Source organism: Camarhynchus parvulus, chromosome 2 (assembly GCF_901933205.1).
Source record: "Camarhynchus parvulus chromosome 2, STF_HiC, whole genome shotgun sequence".
NCBI classification, from domain to species: Eukaryota; Metazoa; Chordata; class Aves; order Passeriformes; family Thraupidae; genus Camarhynchus; species Camarhynchus parvulus.
In genome coordinates, this window is record NC_044572.1 from 1,002,047 (window position 1) to 1,017,719 (window position 15,673).

General features: G+C 60.8%; 4 protein-coding genes across 4 annotated transcripts; 2 read left to right on the forward strand and 2 right to left on the reverse strand.

The window, feature by feature from the left end:
- Positions 1–739: 739 nt before the first annotated feature.
- On the forward strand, positions 740–5,043 carry LOC115900998. The gene is made up of 5 exons (XM_030943253.1): positions 740–819; positions 2,462–2,588; positions 3,186–3,260; positions 3,457–3,543; positions 3,737–5,043. Exons 1-5 carry the CDS (start codon positions 802–804, stop codon positions 5,041–5,043), a joined length of 1,614 nt encoding a protein of 537 aa, XP_030799113.1. The 5' UTR covers positions 740–801.
- Positions 5,044–9,874: 4,831 nt separating this feature from the next.
- Positions 9,875–10,886, forward strand: LOC115901001 (cathelicidin-B1-like). The gene is made up of 4 exons (XM_030943257.1): positions 9,875–10,165; positions 10,378–10,482; positions 10,578–10,661; positions 10,758–10,886. Exons 1-4 carry the CDS (start codon positions 9,875–9,877, stop codon positions 10,884–10,886), a joined length of 609 nt encoding a protein of 202 aa, XP_030799117.1.
- Positions 10,887–11,841: 955 nt separating this feature from the next.
- CAMP (cathelicidin antimicrobial peptide) lies at positions 11,842–13,588 on the reverse strand. The gene is made up of 4 exons (XM_030971500.1): positions 13,254–13,588; positions 12,778–12,886; positions 12,607–12,689; positions 11,842–12,075 (listed from the first exon to the last, which is right to left on the reverse strand). The coding sequence occupies exons 1-4, from the start codon at positions 13,425–13,427 to the stop codon at positions 11,965–11,967; spliced, it is 477 nt and encodes a 158-aa protein (XP_030827360.1). The 5' UTR covers positions 13,428–13,588; the 3' UTR covers positions 11,842–11,964.
- Positions 13,589–13,735: 147 nt separating this feature from the next.
- LOC115917443 (atherin-like) lies at positions 13,736–14,846 on the reverse strand. Its single transcript, XM_030971498.1, has 4 exons — positions 14,367–14,846; positions 14,184–14,288; positions 14,026–14,109; positions 13,736–13,921 (listed from the first exon to the last, which is right to left on the reverse strand). The coding sequence occupies exons 1-4, from the start codon at positions 14,535–14,537 to the stop codon at positions 13,754–13,756; spliced, it is 528 nt and encodes a 175-aa protein (XP_030827358.1). The 5' UTR covers positions 14,538–14,846; the 3' UTR covers positions 13,736–13,753.
- Positions 14,847–15,673: the final 827 nt, after the last annotated feature.

The following is a 15,673-nucleotide window of genomic DNA, read 5'->3' on the forward strand; positions in this document are numbered from 1 at the left end:
TTGTTAAACTAAACCTGGCTCGCTGTATCCGTTTAGTGATCAGTGGCCACTCCTGAGGATCCCTAGGACACGATGGAACTTGATTCATTCCAAATTTCTGGCTTTTGGTGGCGCAGATGTGAAGGGTTCAGGCAGGACAGAGGAATTCCACAGGGAATTCCAGGGGAGAGATGGAGACTGCTTGCAGGGGGTTGGTGGGAAGGGAATCATGGACAAGCTGCACACGGGATATACAGAACCACTGGGAAATTTACCCAGGAGAAGAGGGAAATCTGGAGGAGGTGAATCCAGGAGGGATGTGCGGGCAGCGGGGAACATGAGCGCAGGCCTCAGGCAAGGCCATGGGAAATCACAGAGTCAGGACCAGATCTGAGAGATCTCTGGTGGAAAACCTGAGGATTCTGACGCTAAATTTGGGATTTCGAGAGAATCGGTGACTCTGGAGCCAAACGGGATGGGAGCGGGCTGGATCCGGGAAGGGCTCGGCCTGCACTCGCAGGGAACGGGGACAGGACGGGAGAGAACGGCCTCAGGGGAGGGACGGGGGGACAATCCCTCCCGGGAAGGGCCGGGCCACATTCCCATTCCCGTTCCCGTTCCCATTCCGGTTCCGTTGGGATCTGACCCCTGCCCCGGCCCCGCCTCACGTGCCGGGGTCATGGCGGCGCTTCCGGGGCGCCGCTTCCGGCTGGGCCATGGCGGCGCTTCCGTTGTGGGCGGGGCCTGTGCCGGAAGCGCGTGCGGGAGAGGCGGCGGGAGGCGCCGGGACCCCCCCGAGACCCGCGGGGCGCCCTGGCCGCCATGGCGGGGCATGCCCAGGTAGGAGCCGGGAGCTGCCGGGGGAAGCCCCGGGCCGCCCTCGCCGCCGCCCGGGCCCTCGATGTGCGGACCCCCGACCCTCCCCCCCCCGGATCCAGGGGGCTCCCGCAGCGCCCCCTCGGCAGCTGCTGGAGGGGCTCGGCCTCCAATGGTCAGGGACCCCCACTCCAAAAACCCAAATCGCGCCCCCAAATCACCCCCATCACACCCCCGATCCCACCCCATCACCCCCTCCATTGCCCCCACTCCCATGAAATTCTGTCCTGAGGACCCCCCGTCACCCCCACCCCATCACCCCTACGCCGTCACCCCCCAAAATCCCCATCACTCCCCAAGTCCCCATCAGCCCCTAAAAACCCCCATTCCATGCCCCCAATCCCACCCCCCGCCACCCCCCACCCCAAAACCCCTCTCACCCCCACATTTCCCCCCACATCCCTCCCCTCCCTCTCTCTGCCGCTGTTCCCCCATCCCCACTGGGATCACTCCTGAGGGATTCCCTGGGATGGGCCCCGGGGGTCACAGGGGCCTCTGGGAATGTCCCCCAGCCCAGCTCCAGGTGACCTGGGCTCCTGGACTACCCCAATCCCACGGGATCACGGAGTGCTCCCGGTAGGAACGGTAAAACACATCCCAGGGTGCTGGATTGCGGTGTTTGGCGCTGGATTCCAGCCCGTCCTTCTCCCAGATCTGTAATTCCCGTCCCAGTGGGGAACACACCTTCCTGGGACAGCCCCATCCATGGCCTCGTGTCCTGGGAGCTCCTTGGGGCTGGGAAAGGCTTCTTCTGCTGGGAGGGACGGTGTGATCCGTGAGGGAGGGTGTGATCCGTGAGGGAGGATTAGATCCCTGAAGAAGGATTAGATCCCTGAGAGAAGCTGTGATCTCTGAGGAGGGAGCTATCCCTGAGGGAAGGTGTGATCCCTGAGGGACGAGTTGATCCCTGAGGAAGATGTGATCTGTGAGGGAGGATTAGATCCGTGAGGGAAGCTGTGATCCCTGAGGGAAGGAGTTGATCCCTGAGGGAGGATTAGATCCGTGAGGGAGGGTGTGATCCGTGAGGAGGGAGCTATCCCTGAAGGAAGGTGTGATCCCTGAGGGACGAGTTGATCCCTGAGGAAGGTGTGATCTGTGAGGGAGGATTAGATCCGTGAGGGAAGCTGTGAGCCGTGAGGGAAGCTGTGATTCCTGAGGGACATTGTGATCCCTGAGGGAGGATTAGATCCCTGAGGGAGGATTAGGCCTGTGAGGAGGGTGTGATCCCTGAGGGAGGATTAGATCCGTGAGGGAGGGTGTGATCCCTGAGGGAAGGAGTTGATCCCTGAGGGAAGGAGTTGATCCCTGAGGGAGGATTAGATCCGTGAGGGAAGGTGTGATTCCTGAGGGAGGATTTGATCCCTGAAGGAGGATTAGATTCCTGAGGGAAGCTGCGATCCCTGAGGAAGGAGTTGATCCCTGAGGGAAATGTGATCCGTAAGGTAGGGTGTGATCCCTGAGGGAGGGTGTGGTCCCTGAGGGAGGGTGTGATCCCTGACGGAAGCTGTGATCCCTGAGGGAGGGTGTGATCCCTGAGGGGAGGATTTGATCCCTGAGGGAAGAGCTGTGATCCCTGAGGAAGCTGTGATCCCTGATCCCGTGGCAGGAGCCGATGGCCTTCGAGGACGTGGTGGTGTTGCTGAGCCGGGCCGAGTGGGACGCGCTCACGGCGGAGCAGCGGGAGCTGTACCGGGACGTCGTGTCCGACACCTACGAGCTGCTGACCTCCCTGGGTAATCCTGGGAACCGCCCCGGGCAGGCCTTCCCTCAGATCCCACCCCAGCGCCTTCCAGAGCGCTGAATCCCAGAATCCCAGAGTGGAGGAGGTCGGAAAAGGCCTTGGAGACGGCAGAATCCAACAGTTCCCCAACACTGCCAGGGCCACCACTAATCCATGTCTCCAAGTGCCTCATCCTCACAGCTTTCCAATCCTTCCAGGGCTGGACAACCCTTCCCGTGAGGAGTTTTCCCTTGCAGGGGCTGATCAGGGAGTTTAGTGCTGGAAAAGGCAGGATTTGGGTCTGGGTTTGAGCACCCCTGGAAATGATTCCCTAAGATCAGGGAGCACGGTGGGATGTCCCACCCCTGGTATGAGCAGGAGACATTCCCTCACTGGGAAAGCCTGTCAGTGGAACTGGGAGGCTGTGGAACTTCCCACACTTCCATCAGGGCTCTCAGGAATAAATCCCTCTCTGGCAGCAACTCTGGTTTCTTCCTCACTTTTCCCACATCCCAGCGGTGTTTCCATGCATGGTGAGGCACAGCTGGGGTGTCCCAGTCCTGGTTTTCCTGTGATGAGGGACAGTCCAACACCCTCTGTCCATTCCCAGGTTATCCAGGCCCCAAGCCTGACATCCTGCACCGGCTGGAGCGTGGAGAAGAGCCGTGGATCTGCTCATCCTCAGGTGAGCAGCAATATCCCAACCCTGTGGGATGGAATCTGCATCCAGAATGGAGTCAGGGCTTCCTGCTCCATCCCCGTGGCTGTGGAGAAGTCAGGATTCCTGGTGGGGACAAGGACAGGGCTCTTCCTTCATTCCCATGGCCGTGGAGAGTCAGGATTTCCAGCCTGGCTGGTGACATCTGCTGTTTTCCCTGCAGGACACACTGAGAGCGGGCTGGAGGAGCCTTCCTCTGGCTGGTGGCCCAGAGCCAGCAGGTACCAGGGGCTGGAGACATCATGTCCAGGTGAGTCCTGCTCCCTCCTGCTCCAGCCCCATCCCTGGGCCACTCCCAGGGCTTTTCCCACTGCGGGGCTCCCCTGATGTCTGGCAGAGGTTGGGATGTGGAGCCCTGGCAGTCCCGGACTGGGAAGAAGGGATGTTCCTCTCCCTGCTCCAGCCAGGAATGATCCAACCCCTTCCCACCTCTCTCCCAGCAGAATGGAGCACGTTGTGGTGTCTCTGGGACAAGAACTTCCAGAAGTTTGGCAGTCACAAGGGAAGGAGCGAATTCCCGTCGGAAGCAGACAGTGGAGTGGGGAGACAAACCCAGCCATGGCCTGTGAAGGAGGAGGTGGAGGATAAATCTGAACTCATGGAAGACTTAACCCACAGTGAGACATTCCCTCTTCATTCCATGATGGAACAGCAGAGCATGCGTCCTCGGGAACAGCTATGGGATGGCCTTGGCCAGAGGAATCATGGGAATGCCCAAAACCACAGACACGCCTTGGGAGAAGCAATGCTTCTCCTGGGGACCCGGGGGCTGCGGGTGGAGGAGCTGCGAGCGGCGGTGGCGAAGGACCACGGCTACTGCCTGCGGAGCGAGCCGGGCGCGCCCTGCGCCCCCCAGCCCTGCTCCCTGTGGGAACACAACTACTGCCAGCAGCTCCAGGCCGAGGGGAGCAGCGAGGCCGGGAGGAGCAGCAAGGCCGAGAGGAGCAGCGAGGCCGGGAGGAGCAGCAAGGCCGAGAGGAGCAGTGAGGCCGGGAGGAATTGCGAGGCCGGGAGGAACTGTGAGGCCAAGAGGAGCAGCCAGGCCGAGAGGAGCAGCCAGGCCGAGAGGAGCAGCGAGGCCGGGAGGAGCAGCCAGGCCGAGAGGAGCAGCGAGGCCGGGAGGAGCAGCGAGGCCGGGAGGAGGCGCAGGGCCAGGAGGAGCCGCAAGGCTGGGAGGAAACGCGAGGTCAGCTCCCTCCAGGCTGCGCAGCGCCAGCTGGCATGCTGTCAATGCCGCCGGCGCAGGACGTTCCGGAGAGCCAGGGAGATCCTGCGGCGCTACCAGCCCTACTGGAGGTTGGGGTTTCCGTGGAGAGACAGCTCCAGCTCCGGCGGCGGCGCTGCGCAGGGGACAAACCCCGGGGTTTATCCCCCGACGGATGCGGCCGCGCCGCGCCAGCTCCAGAGTGCCGGGAATGCTGAGGGGGGGACATTGGACACGCGACGTGCCCTGGAGGGGATTTTGGGAACTGGAGGGTCACCCCCTGCCCTAAGCCTGGATGCAGGGGTGGGGAAGGGAGCGAAGCCTCTGGAGCGTCCCGGTGCCAGGCAGGAGCTTGAAGGATGCACGGAAGCCCAGAAATTGCAGGAGGTGTCGCTCCAGAACGTGTTCCGGAACGTGCTGAAGGCGGTCAGGTACATACTGGACTCCATGTGCCGGAAGTTGGAGCTCAAGGGGGTCCCCCCAGGGAAGAGCATCTGGCCCATCATCATCCAGATCGACAACTTGACAGAGATGAAGAAGCTCTGACTCCCGGGGGGAAACTGGGATTGGATTCCCTGAGGCACAGCACTCAATCCCCTCCAGTTCCAGGGGGTTTGGGAGGAGAAATGTGGCAGAGGTGGATTGGGGGAGGGGAAACTGGGAATGTGGGGCCTGCCTTGAACTGGGATTGATTGAGAGGCTGTGGAGAAAAGCAGTGGGAAAGGGGAGGATTCCTGTGGCTCAAAGGAGGAAAGAAGGAAAAGTGAGCATGGGATCCTGAAATCCTGGAATGGAAGGGATGTTAAATCCATCTCTAAAAAGCAGCCAGGGGTTGGGCTGTGCTCCTGTCACTAAAACTATGGGAAAACCAAAAACCCTTCAACAACGTTTTTGGTGTTAGACAAGGCACTGCCTTATTTCTGGCTGGGATGTGCAACAGAAATTATTTCACCCACACGTGGCCTGGGTGTGCAGAGAAAATCATCTCATGGCAGGTGAATTTCACTTGATTTTTCCCAAACTTTATCCAGTCCAAAACCCACAGAAATCCATTGATTCAATGCTCATTGGTTCCAAATTGCAGAGTTCTCAGAATTCGGTTTCTTATTGGACTGGGATTTTTTTGCCTCTGATGTTTATTTGTCAGGCCCTGACAAATCTCTTTATCAGCCTTTTCCAGCCCCAGGGGTCTGGAGTAGGAGTTCCTTGATGTTTGCTGATGGTTGTTATCTTTTTGGGCCTCTTTTGGGCTATTCCCAGTTTGCTGAGATGTTAAGTTTATCGGGCCTCAAAGAGGGGAACAATACACTCAAAAAATATTCCTCTAATTCCCTTCTATAAGGCAAAGGCAAACTGAAACAAAATAAATTGTAAACGTTGTGTAGTTGCCAGCACTCCCAAGGAAAAGGGACAGGATGAGGGGAAACAGCCTCGAGTTGTGCCAGGAAGGGTCGGGTTGGGTTGGGCGGAGGGGTGGATATAGGGAAGGACAAAGGAAGGATTAGTTCCAGTCCTGTGGAAGTGTTTTCCTGGGAAATCCAGCCTGGCCCGAATTCCCAGCAGCTTGTGGAACCTCTGGAATTGGATCATGACAAGGAAAAGGTGATTTCTGGGATGTTCCCCAATGCCCTTCCAGGGGCCAGGTGCTGGTATGGGGACAGAAGGAAGCTCCCACAAACTGAAGCAAACTGAGCACCGTGGATCCATTGCCTTTCCCAGTTCTCCATGGAGCTGGGGCTGGCCTGGGGACAATCTGGGATGCCCGAATTGGGGATGATCCCGCCATGGCTGCTGCTGGTTTTGGCAGCAGGATGTTCCTGACAGCTGGGGGGTGCTGACTTTGGGCCTTTCAGCATTCTCCTGCCAGATCCCAAATCCTTCTGAGGGAGCTGGAGGGGCTCATCCTGGAGAAGAGGAGGCTCAGGGGGCACCTTCTGGCTCCTGCAATTCCCTGGAGGAAGGTTGGAGAGCCTGGGCTCTGCTCCCAGGGAAAAAGGACAAGAGGGAACGGCCTCCAGGGCAGGCTCAGGTGGGATATTGGGAATGTTCCTCTTGGAAGGGGTTCTCCAAGAGAGGGAGATCTCAAACTCTGCAAAGCTGCCCAGGGCAGGGCTGGAGTCCCCATCCCTGCAGGGATTTAAAAGCCCTGTGAATGTGGCACTTGGGGACATGGGGCAGTGCTAGGCTTGGACTCGGGCATCTCTGAGGCTTTGTTGATCTCAGCAATTCCATGACTCTGCAATTCCTGTAAGGAATTCCCGCCTTTCAGTGCTGGCGGACGGTGAAACGGGACTTTAAAGCCAGTAAAACCGGTGCAATGTCTCGGGAGCCGCTGTGTCCCGGCTCCAGGCGTGGTTTGAGGGTCGGGCCTCCCCGTTACCTTCCCCCATCCCGGGTTCCCCCCAGGACCCCCGATCCGCGCCGCGCGGAAGCGGCAGCACCGCCGCCCAATCGCGGTGCGAGTTGGTCGTCACGTGCCGCGCTCCGCCAATCACACCGCCCGCCGCGCTGCCCGGATGCTGTACAGCCTCCTAACATGGCGGCGCCCAATGAGCGCGGGAACGCAACACTTCCGGGTCGAGGCGCGAGGGCGGCGATGGGGCGTGGCCTAACGCGGAAGCGCCGACGCGTGTTAGGCGGCGTGACCACGCCCCCTTCGGCGCGGTTGCCATGGTGATCAGGGCGGTGCCGTCGCCGTGGAAACCGGGGACGGGCCCGGAGCGGGAAACGGGAACCGGGCGGGGACACGGAGAGATCCAGAGCAGGCCCCGGAGCTGCTGCAGGGCTGGAGCCAGGCTGGGAGAGCTGGGAATGTTCCCCTGGAGAGGAGAAGCTCCAGGGAGAGCTCAGAGCCCCTGGCAGGGCCTGGAGGGGCTCCAGGAGAGCTGGAGAGGGACTGGGGACAAGGCATGGAGGGACAGGACACAGGGAATGGCTCCCACTGCCAGAGGGCAGGGATGGGTGGGAGATTGGGAATTGGGAATTCCTGGCTGGGATGGAATTCCCAGAGCAGCTGTGGCTGCCTGTGAAAAATGCGTATTTTATGATTGGCTTTTCACAAATATTCAAATGAATATTTTATGTGTTGTGTGTTAGAAAGCGATGCTGTATTAATTCTCTTAAATAGTGTGTTAAATGTAGTTTTAGGTTATAACAAAATGTTAAAATAGAAACGATGCTATGTAGGATACTTTGTTAAGGAAAGGACTCGCACTGAGATAGCAGCCACAGGACACCTGAATCTTTCAGAGAAAGAGAATTTATTGCCCTTTTATCAGAAGAAATGAACTTCTTCCGCCTCCAAGCACTGTTAGGATTCAGAGGAAGATGTTGATGATGACCAGACAGAATCCTGTGTTTGAATGGAATTTATGCATCTTGTATGAGGTGTATAAATATGCAACAGGTTATTTTTTTTAAGGGTCAATCCTCTGTTAACCTGTGTCCTTTTTTGGGCTCATGCTGCCCAAAAAAAAGGTACCTGGACGTCTGTAACTGTTTGTCTCTATTGTCTCATATTGTCCTAATCCAAATTGTCCAAATTATTATTACTCTAATTGTATTCCTATTTTTATAACCATTTTATTACTATTAAACCTTTAACATTTTTAAAACCCCAGCTCAGGGCTCGGGGTTTGGTTGTGGGCAGGATTCACTGTCCCTGTCAGAGGTGGGAGACGTCCTGGGAATCACAATTTCCCAAGGAAAACTCCCTCAATTTTCCCTTTCTTATTCCCAAGGATTTTGTGGCTTTTTTGGAGCCTGCTCAGGGCTGGCACAGGCAGCTAAAAATGAAATTTAAATATTTCACATCTCTTTCGAATCTCTTTCTCTCGCTGTTAAATCCTAGGTGGGATACATGGGGGAAATGGGAATAGCTGAGGAGTTTGGAAGGAGTTGGGAGGATTTTGGAGGAAATTCGGAAAGAATTGAAGAATTTGGAAGGAATCTGGGAAGGAACGGGGAAGAATTTGGAAGGAATCACAGAATCTAAAGGGAATTTTGAAGGAACGGGGCACAGTTTGGAAGGAATTGGGAAAGACTCGAAGGGAAGCAGCGAGACCAATCAATCCCTGGGGATGTGTTGGATCCCCATCCCTGGATGTGGTGCAGGATGATCCCACCCTTCTCCATGGAAGGCTGGAGCTGGCTGCGCCTGGAATGTTCCGGGCTCAGGTGGGGTGTGCTGCAGGGCTGTGAGTGACACCGTCCCTGCCCTGGTGTCCTTGTCCCCGTGTGATTTATGAGGATGTTTTTCACTGCTGGGTGCTCGAGCCGAGGGTCGCTCTCGGGGCAGGATCCCGGCTGTCCTCCTGAGCTTCCTGCTGCCCTGTTTGCAGAGGGGACAGGCCATAAATCACCCCCGGGCTGGAAAACCCCGTCTGTCTGCAGAGAATCGAGGGGAAAAGTCCTCGGAGAGCAAAACCCCAGCACTGCCACTGTGTCCCCAAGTGCCACATCCACAGGGATTTTAAATCCCTTCGCCAGTGGGGACTCCAGCACTGCCCTGGGCAGCCGGGCCAACCCTTTTTGAGGAAGGGATTTTCTCAAATCCAAGCTGAACCTCCCCTGGCCCAGCTTGGGGCTGTTTCCCCTTGTCCTGTCGCTCTTCCCTGGAGAAGATCCCCACCCTCACCTGGCTCAGACCTTTCATCCCCACCTCGCTCTGGACCATCCACAGCCAATGTGGGGAATGGGTTTGTAGGGAATTCTCAAAACCTGACAGAAGGCTCACAGTGTGTGCATCTGTGTGCAAACCGAGAGAAGAAATGCTGGTTTAGAAATGCCATGGAGCAGGACAGGCATTGCTGAGGGAGAAATGGAAGTGGAAAAAAGTTTTAAGGGATGGCCTTGCAAATAAGATTGGATACTTCGGAGAAATAGAACTATGAACGATTTAAAAGTAATTTTAGATGATTGGCTTTAAAACATTTACAGCATGGTGTGGCAAAAGCTGATAACCCAAGAAATTCTTATAATGTGTTGTAATCAGGAAATAGTTTTTGATTGTGATGGTGTGAATGATAACATCTGTGTTGTCTCACCCTTCACATGAGACTGAAAACAGAATAAAAATTTTTAAAACACCTCTCGGTTGCCTCATCTCTAGGTCAAAAAAGAGCTTAATCTGACAGGCCATGTGTGTCACCCCTGTCCCTGTCCTCGCTGTCACCGCTGGTCACACAAGGCAGGGGGACCCCGACCGCTGTGTCCCTGCTGACCGACGGTGACCGGGACACCCCTCCCCGCTGCGCTGGGCTCTGCAGCGGGCTGGGCTGGGCTCCTGGCCAGATTCATCCCCCTGGAACAGCCCCTGGGACGCCCAGGGCAGCTCCCATAAAAGCGCTGGGGAGCAGGAGCAGGATCCAGGAGCGCCATGGGGCCCAGCCGAGCGCTGCCACCGCTGCTGCTGCTGCTGCTGCTGCTGGGGCTGGGGCTGGCTGGAGCCTCCCCACCAGATCCACGCGGATCCACGCTGGGACAGGGTGGAGCCACGCTGGGACACGATGGAGCCACGCTGGGAAAGGGTGGCACCGCACTGTCCTCGTCCCCGCCGCGGTCCCTGAGCTACGGGGACGTGGTGGCGGCGGCCGTGGAGCTGCTCAACGCCAGGGCCGCCAGTCCCTACGTGCTGCGGCTGCGGGAGGCTCAGCCCCGGCCCGGCTGGGTGAGCGCGGAGCTCTCCCTTCCCAGGGGAAGCTCCCGGGCTGGGCACTGCTGGGTCCGGCCCTGCTCAGGGTGGATCTGCCCCGTTTTGGGGCTGAGCACTGAGGGGCTGAGCCTGACCCATTCCAGGCTGGATGTGGCTCCTCTTGGGGCTGGTTCTGGCCCGTTGTGGGAGGGGGATGGATCCCTGATGGATTCTGTCCCTTTTCCCAGCCCTCGGACCTGCAGAGCTGGCAGGAGCTGAGCTTCACCCTGGAGGAAACCACGTGCAGGGCACCAGGAATGGCCACCAGCAACTGCAAGAGCCGCTGGCTCGGGGTGAGGCTTCATCCTGTGGGAACTGGGGGTCATCCAGTGGGGAAACTGAGGCACGAGGGGGCTGGGCTCTCCTGTGCCCCCTCTGTGCCCCACAGGCGGTGACCTGGTGCCAGGGCTCCGTGTTCCTGGAGGGGCAGCAGCCCACGGTGGAGCTCTCCTGCGAGAAGGCGCCGGCCGCGGTGAGGAGGGGCTGGAATGGCTCTGTGTGCCCCGGGGGTCCCCAGGTCCCCTCCTCATCCCCCCTCCAAGTCTGACCCTGCTCTTTGTTTTCCCAGTTTGGCCAAGTCTGGAAATCCAAGATCAAGGATTTCTTTGGCAAGGTCAAGCAGCGTTTCCGCGGCTTCTTCCAGTGCGGTCGGATCTGGATCCGCGACAGGCTCAACCTCAAGGCACCCAAACCCTGAGGGGTGACACTGCTGTGTCCCCTCCCTGTGTCCCCCCTGTGTCCCCTTCACTGCCAATAAAGGTCCTTGCATCACTCCTGGTGTCACGCTGAGTGTCCCAATGGAGACCCCCGAGCACTCCCGGACCCCCAAATCCCCCCTGTGCCCAACCAAGGAGCTGTGAGAGCTGGGAACACCCTGGGGGTCATGAATGGGGGTGTCACGAGTGGGGGGCGCTCTCTGGGGCAGATCTGGGGTCCCCCCACCCCTCCAAGGCCGTGGGGAGGCAAAGGGACCCCCCTGCAGGTGCTGCCACCTCGGGACCCCCCGACAGCCCCTCCCCAAATCCAGCTGCTTCCCGGCGCTGCCGTGCCGTTCCCTGCCACTGTCACCTCAAGGGGGACCCGAGGATGGGGACAGAAGGTCCCGGGGGAGCTGGAGCAGCTCCCCCAAAACGGGCACAACACGGGCACCACCGGGCTCTCCTCCTGGCACCGGCGCCCTGCAGGGACTTGGAGCTCTGGGATTGTCCTTCCCTGTCCCCTGGAGCCTGTGGGGTCCCCACAGAGGTGTTGGTGGGGTACAGACCCACAGGAATATTGGGGGGACAGGAGGGACACCCGCAGGGGGCTGCAGCCATGACCCTGCTCCAGCCGCTTTTGGGGCGCAGGGGTCCCCGAGCCCCCCAAATCTACACCCACAATGTCCCTGTCCCAAACTGGGTCCACCATGGGGGTCCCCTCGGGACCTGAACCCCCCAGCCCCTCCCCTGCAGCTCCCTGGAGGGCTCACAGTGTCCCCAGTGTCCCCTCCCCACCTCCCTTTGCCACCACTGCTGGCCTGGGGGGGACGAGATGCAGCGGGGACAATGCCACCACGGGGACAATGACTCTGCGGGGACAGTGACACCCTGGCGATGACGGTGGCCCCTTTTTTGGGTGGGGCTCCCCAGAGCGAACCCATCCCTGTCCCCAGTCCGACCCCGCGTCCCCTTGAGGACGGAGCAGCCCCGTGTCCCGGCCGTGCCTCAGTTTCCCCGTGTGACAGAGACAGGAGGACGCGGTGCCCGCACGGCCACTCCCGGTGGCTCCTTTATTGCTCAGCCCAGCCCCACGGAGCCCTTCACGCGGACGTCGAACTTGATCCTGGGTCGGAAGCGCCGGACTTTCCTCAGGAAGCGCCCGAAGCGGCCGCGCTGGATCAGAACCGGCTGCCGGAGGGATGGGGGGCTCAGGGGCTGCGGGGCTGTGGCAATCCCCCTGGGGAGCACAGCCGGGACCCCACCAGGGCCCCCCGCAGCTGGAAACCCACCCAGGACCCCGCACCAGGGACCCCATCCCCAGAATCCCACCCAGGACCCCGCACCAGGGACCCCATCCCCAGAATCCCACCCAGGACCCCGCACCTGGGACCCCATCCCCAGAATCCCACCCAGGACCCCACACCTGGGACACTTGGCACCCCGTATCCAGAATGCAACACTTGGGACCCCACCCGCGTCCCCAAGCCCAGACCCCACCCAGGACGCCCCAGCTGGGGCCCTGCACCGCACACCCAAACCCAGCACGCCGCCCATGGGACTCTGCACCTAAAACCCCCCACCCAGGACCCCCACCCTCCTGTGGAGCCATCGTGGGGCAGCGGAGCCGCCGGGGTGTCTCTTTTGGGGGATTGGGGCAGGGAGGGACCCTCAGGGACCCTCAGGGACCCTCCCGTGCCACCCCCGGCTCCCCCCGCTCACGTCGGAGGAGGCGTCGGAGCAGCTCAGGTCGATCTCGGGCGAGTCCTGCCGGAACTGCACCGGCCCCGAGCACTCCTTGATGGCCTGGGGGGACACGCGGTGTCACCTGGGGATGGCAGCGGGGCCCCGTGCCCCCTTCCTCCCGCTCCTCCTCCTCCTCCTCCTCCTCACCCCCGTTCTCCTTGAAGTCGCAGTCGTCGGGGTTGGCGCGGGCGCTGGCGGCGCACTCCGTCTCCATCATGCTGAAGTTGAATCTCCGCAGCGAGCTCAGCTCCACGCCCTGGGGACACGCGTGGGTGGCAGGCGACAGGAGAGGGGTCAGCAACCGGGGTGGCACTAGCAGGGGGTCACCAGTGGGGTGACAGTCACTGGCGTGGGCTCAGGGCTGGCGCTGAGCGGTGACAAGGGGGGGATCGCGAGGGGTGTGTGACAAATGGGGGGTCACGAGCGGGGGCACTCGAGTGGGGTCGGCACTGTGCACCCCGAGTGGGGGGACAGTAATTGGGGTCCTGGTCACAAATGGGGGGTCCCCGAGTGGGGGGCACTCACCGGGGCGGGCTCAGGGTCGGGCTGGGCAGCCCCGATCAGGCACCACGAGTGGGGTGGGGGTGTGAGCCGTGGGGGGGTCCCGGGTGGGGGGCACTCACCGGGCCGGGCTCGGGCTCCGCGCTGAGCAGCCTGAAGGCGTTCTGCACCTCGGGCTGTTGGTTGTAGGAATCCACGGCCTGCGCCAGCGCCTCGGCGTACGAGAGGGGCGCCGGGGCGGGGAGGGCGCAGGCGCCCCCCAGCACCGCCAGCACCAGCACCCACGGGCTCGGCATCGCTGTCCCCACGGCCACCCCCGGGCCCCTTTTATCCCCCACGGGAGCTGCCCCTTGGGAAACGCCCGGCCCCAAGCCGCAGAGTGGCCGTTCTTTTGGGGGGGCCCCCGTGTGTCCCCGTGATGGGCGGTGGCATCTGAACCCCTCGGGGTCCCCACCCTCGGCAGCGCCTTGGCCAGGTCCCCTCGGTGGTGACACGTTGCCCGTGTCAGGTGGGTGCCCTGGGTTGCACAACCCCAGAGTTGCCCCATCGCTGTTGCCCAACGCCGAGGGCCCCCCCCAAACCGTCACCGCCACACACGCACAGGTCCGAGCCCGAAATCTCTTTATTGCGGCTCCGCCGGGGACAGGGCGCGGCGGGACGGTCCCCGCAGGGACGCGCTGGGAGGGGGCCGAGGCCGCGGGGGGGGTCCCGAGGATGATGATGAGGATGAGGAGGATGAGTGACCTGGGTTGGTGCCAGGGGAGCGGGGCTGGGCGCTGTCACCGGGCTGCTGCGGGGAGAAATAAAGGGGGGATTTCACTCCAGAGCCAAAACCCCCGCCCGAAGTGAGGGGGACGCGCGTCCCACCCCGGGCTGCGCTCCCGGAGCCCTCACCGGCTCCCGGCCGCACTCCACCATCGACAGCGGCACGTCGGGCAGGAAGGTGAACACGGACACCTGGGCCGAGCAGCGCTGCACCTGCGGACAGAGCGGCCTCAGCACGCCGGGGACCCCCCGATTCCCCAGGTTCGGGGGTCCCACCCCGCGCTCACCCTGCCCGGGCGGCCCCGGCAGCCGCGCGGGTCCGGGGCGGGCTTGGGGCAGGGCGGCTGCCGGGCCGTGAAGTTGATGCTGAAGTGCGTCCCCCAGTCGAAGCTCTGCCGGGAGAAAAGCTCCATGGGGCCCCGCACGGGATGGAGCGGGAACCGGGAGCACCCCCGAACCCCTTTTCCTACCGTCCTGGCCACTCCCAGCAGCCGCAGCAGCCGCAGCTCCTGCCCGTGCGTCTCCAGCACGGAGCGCGCCAGCTCCCGGGGCGCGGGCACGGCCGGGGGCACGGCCGGGGGCAGCGCAGCGCCCGCCGCCAGCAGCACGGCCCCCAGCAGCAGCAGCAGCAGCAGCGCCATGGCCCCGGCTATGAGCCCCGGCAATGAGCCCCGGCTCGGGCTCGGCCCTCGGCTCGGGGCCCCCGGCTGCGGCTCCGGGGTAAACAGCGGCCCCCTCCCGTGCCGCCCGCGGGAAGGGATCCGGTTGCCGCTGTTTTCCTTGGCCCGGTGCCGCGGGGGAGCGCGCCTGGACCTGCAGGGGATGCGGCGATGCTGGAGCTCGGCGGGGCCGATCCCCCTCCGCGGCCCCTGCCCTGTGCCTGCTCCCAGCTCCTTGGAACGCGGGTCCTGCCGAGATCCTGCTCCTCCCGAGCCGGGAGGCACGGCATCCTCCTGCTTCCCACAGAGAGAAGAACCAGGAGATCCCTCCCTTCTCCCAGCTTCTTTACACGATTTTGGGTGTTTAAAACCCTCTCACCCCGCTCAGATTCATCCAAACACCCCAGGCCCAGGTTTTCCTTGGATTCAAGTACACAGAGTTTTACCAAGGACTCCACTATGTGCGTCCTGCTCTCCCAGTTTGCCTTCCCCTGGCTGAGCAAGTCTCATTTCCCCAAAATTCAGGATTTCCCTGTTGCCTTTGGAGCTAGGAGCTCCCCTTTCTCCTTGCTTCATCCACAACGGAAAAGCAAAGAAATCCCTGTGGAAAGAATCCTGGGAAGCACATCTGGGAGACACCTGAGCCTCCCGGGATCCCTGGGAACAGAGCTCTGGAAACCCTGGGGCCATCAACAGCCCCGGGGTCAGAGGAGCTGCTGCTCTTCCAAAAGGATTTGCTCCAATATTCCCATTCCTACAGACACAAGCCCCAGGTGGGAGATGGTGGAGGGAAAAGGGATAATGGAACACCAGGAGAGCAGCTCACCAGAGCCTCCTCTGCCCATGGAGACCATTGGGAGGGGTCCTGGAGAAGAGAAGATGCCACAGGCAACAACTTCATCCTGATCGTGTTTTTTCTTATTTTTCCTTTTTAAAGTCTGAGCAGCACAGAAAAGTCCAGAGGATTCCCATTCCTGGGAAGCCAGCAGTGGATAGATGTGGGAGAAATGGATATGTCCTGATAGATCACATTGATAATCAGATATGCTCATTATAGACCCTAAAATATACACAGTACCCCAATATAGACATCCACATGTACAGCCAGAGTCAGTCCC

Excerpts from the sequence above, each read along its gene's own strand:
- LOC115900998 (XM_030943253.1), top strand. Across the intron at positions 3,261-3,456 it reads GTGGATCTGCTCATCCTCAG|GACACACTGAGAGCGGGCTG; the intron begins GTGAGCAGCAAT and ends TTTTCCCTGCAG. Across the intron at positions 3,544-3,736 it reads GCTGGAGACATCATGTCCAG|AATGGAGCACGTTGTGGTGT; the intron begins GTGAGTCCTGCT and ends CTCTCCCAGCAG.
- CAMP (XM_030971500.1), bottom strand. The coding sequence starts at position 13,427 with ATGCCGAGCCCGTGGGTGCTGGTGCTGGCGGTGCTGGGGGGCGCCTGC. Across the intron at positions 12,690-12,777 it reads CGACTTCAAGGAGAACGGGG|CCATCAAGGAGTGCTCGGGG; the intron begins GTGAGGAGGAGG and ends TGTCCCCCCAGG. Across the intron at positions 12,076-12,606 it reads GCTCCGACGCCTCCTCCGAC|CCGGTTCTGATCCAGCGCGG; the intron begins GTGAGCGGGGGG and ends TCCCTCCGGCAG.
- LOC115901001 (XM_030943257.1), top strand. The coding sequence starts at position 9,875 with ATGGGGCCCAGCCGAGCGCTGCCACCGCTGCTGCTGCTGCTGCTGCTG. Across the intron at positions 10,166-10,377 it reads CTCAGCCCCGGCCCGGCTGG|CCCTCGGACCTGCAGAGCTG; the intron begins GTGAGCGCGGAG and ends CCCTTTTCCCAG. Across the intron at positions 10,483-10,577 it reads GCAAGAGCCGCTGGCTCGGG|GCGGTGACCTGGTGCCAGGG; the intron begins GTGAGGCTTCAT and ends TGTGCCCCACAG.
- LOC115917443 (XM_030971498.1), bottom strand. The coding sequence starts at position 14,537 with ATGGCGCTGCTGCTGCTGCTGCTGCTGGGGGCCGTGCTGCTGGCGGCG. Across the intron at positions 14,289-14,366 it reads TGCTGGGAGTGGCCAGGACG|AGCTTCGACTGGGGGACGCA; the intron begins GTAGGAAAAGGG and ends TTCTCCCGGCAG. Across the intron at positions 13,922-14,025 it reads TGGAGTGCGGCCGGGAGCCG|CAGCCCGGTGACAGCGCCCA; the intron begins GTGAGGGCTCCG and ends TTCTCCCCGCAG.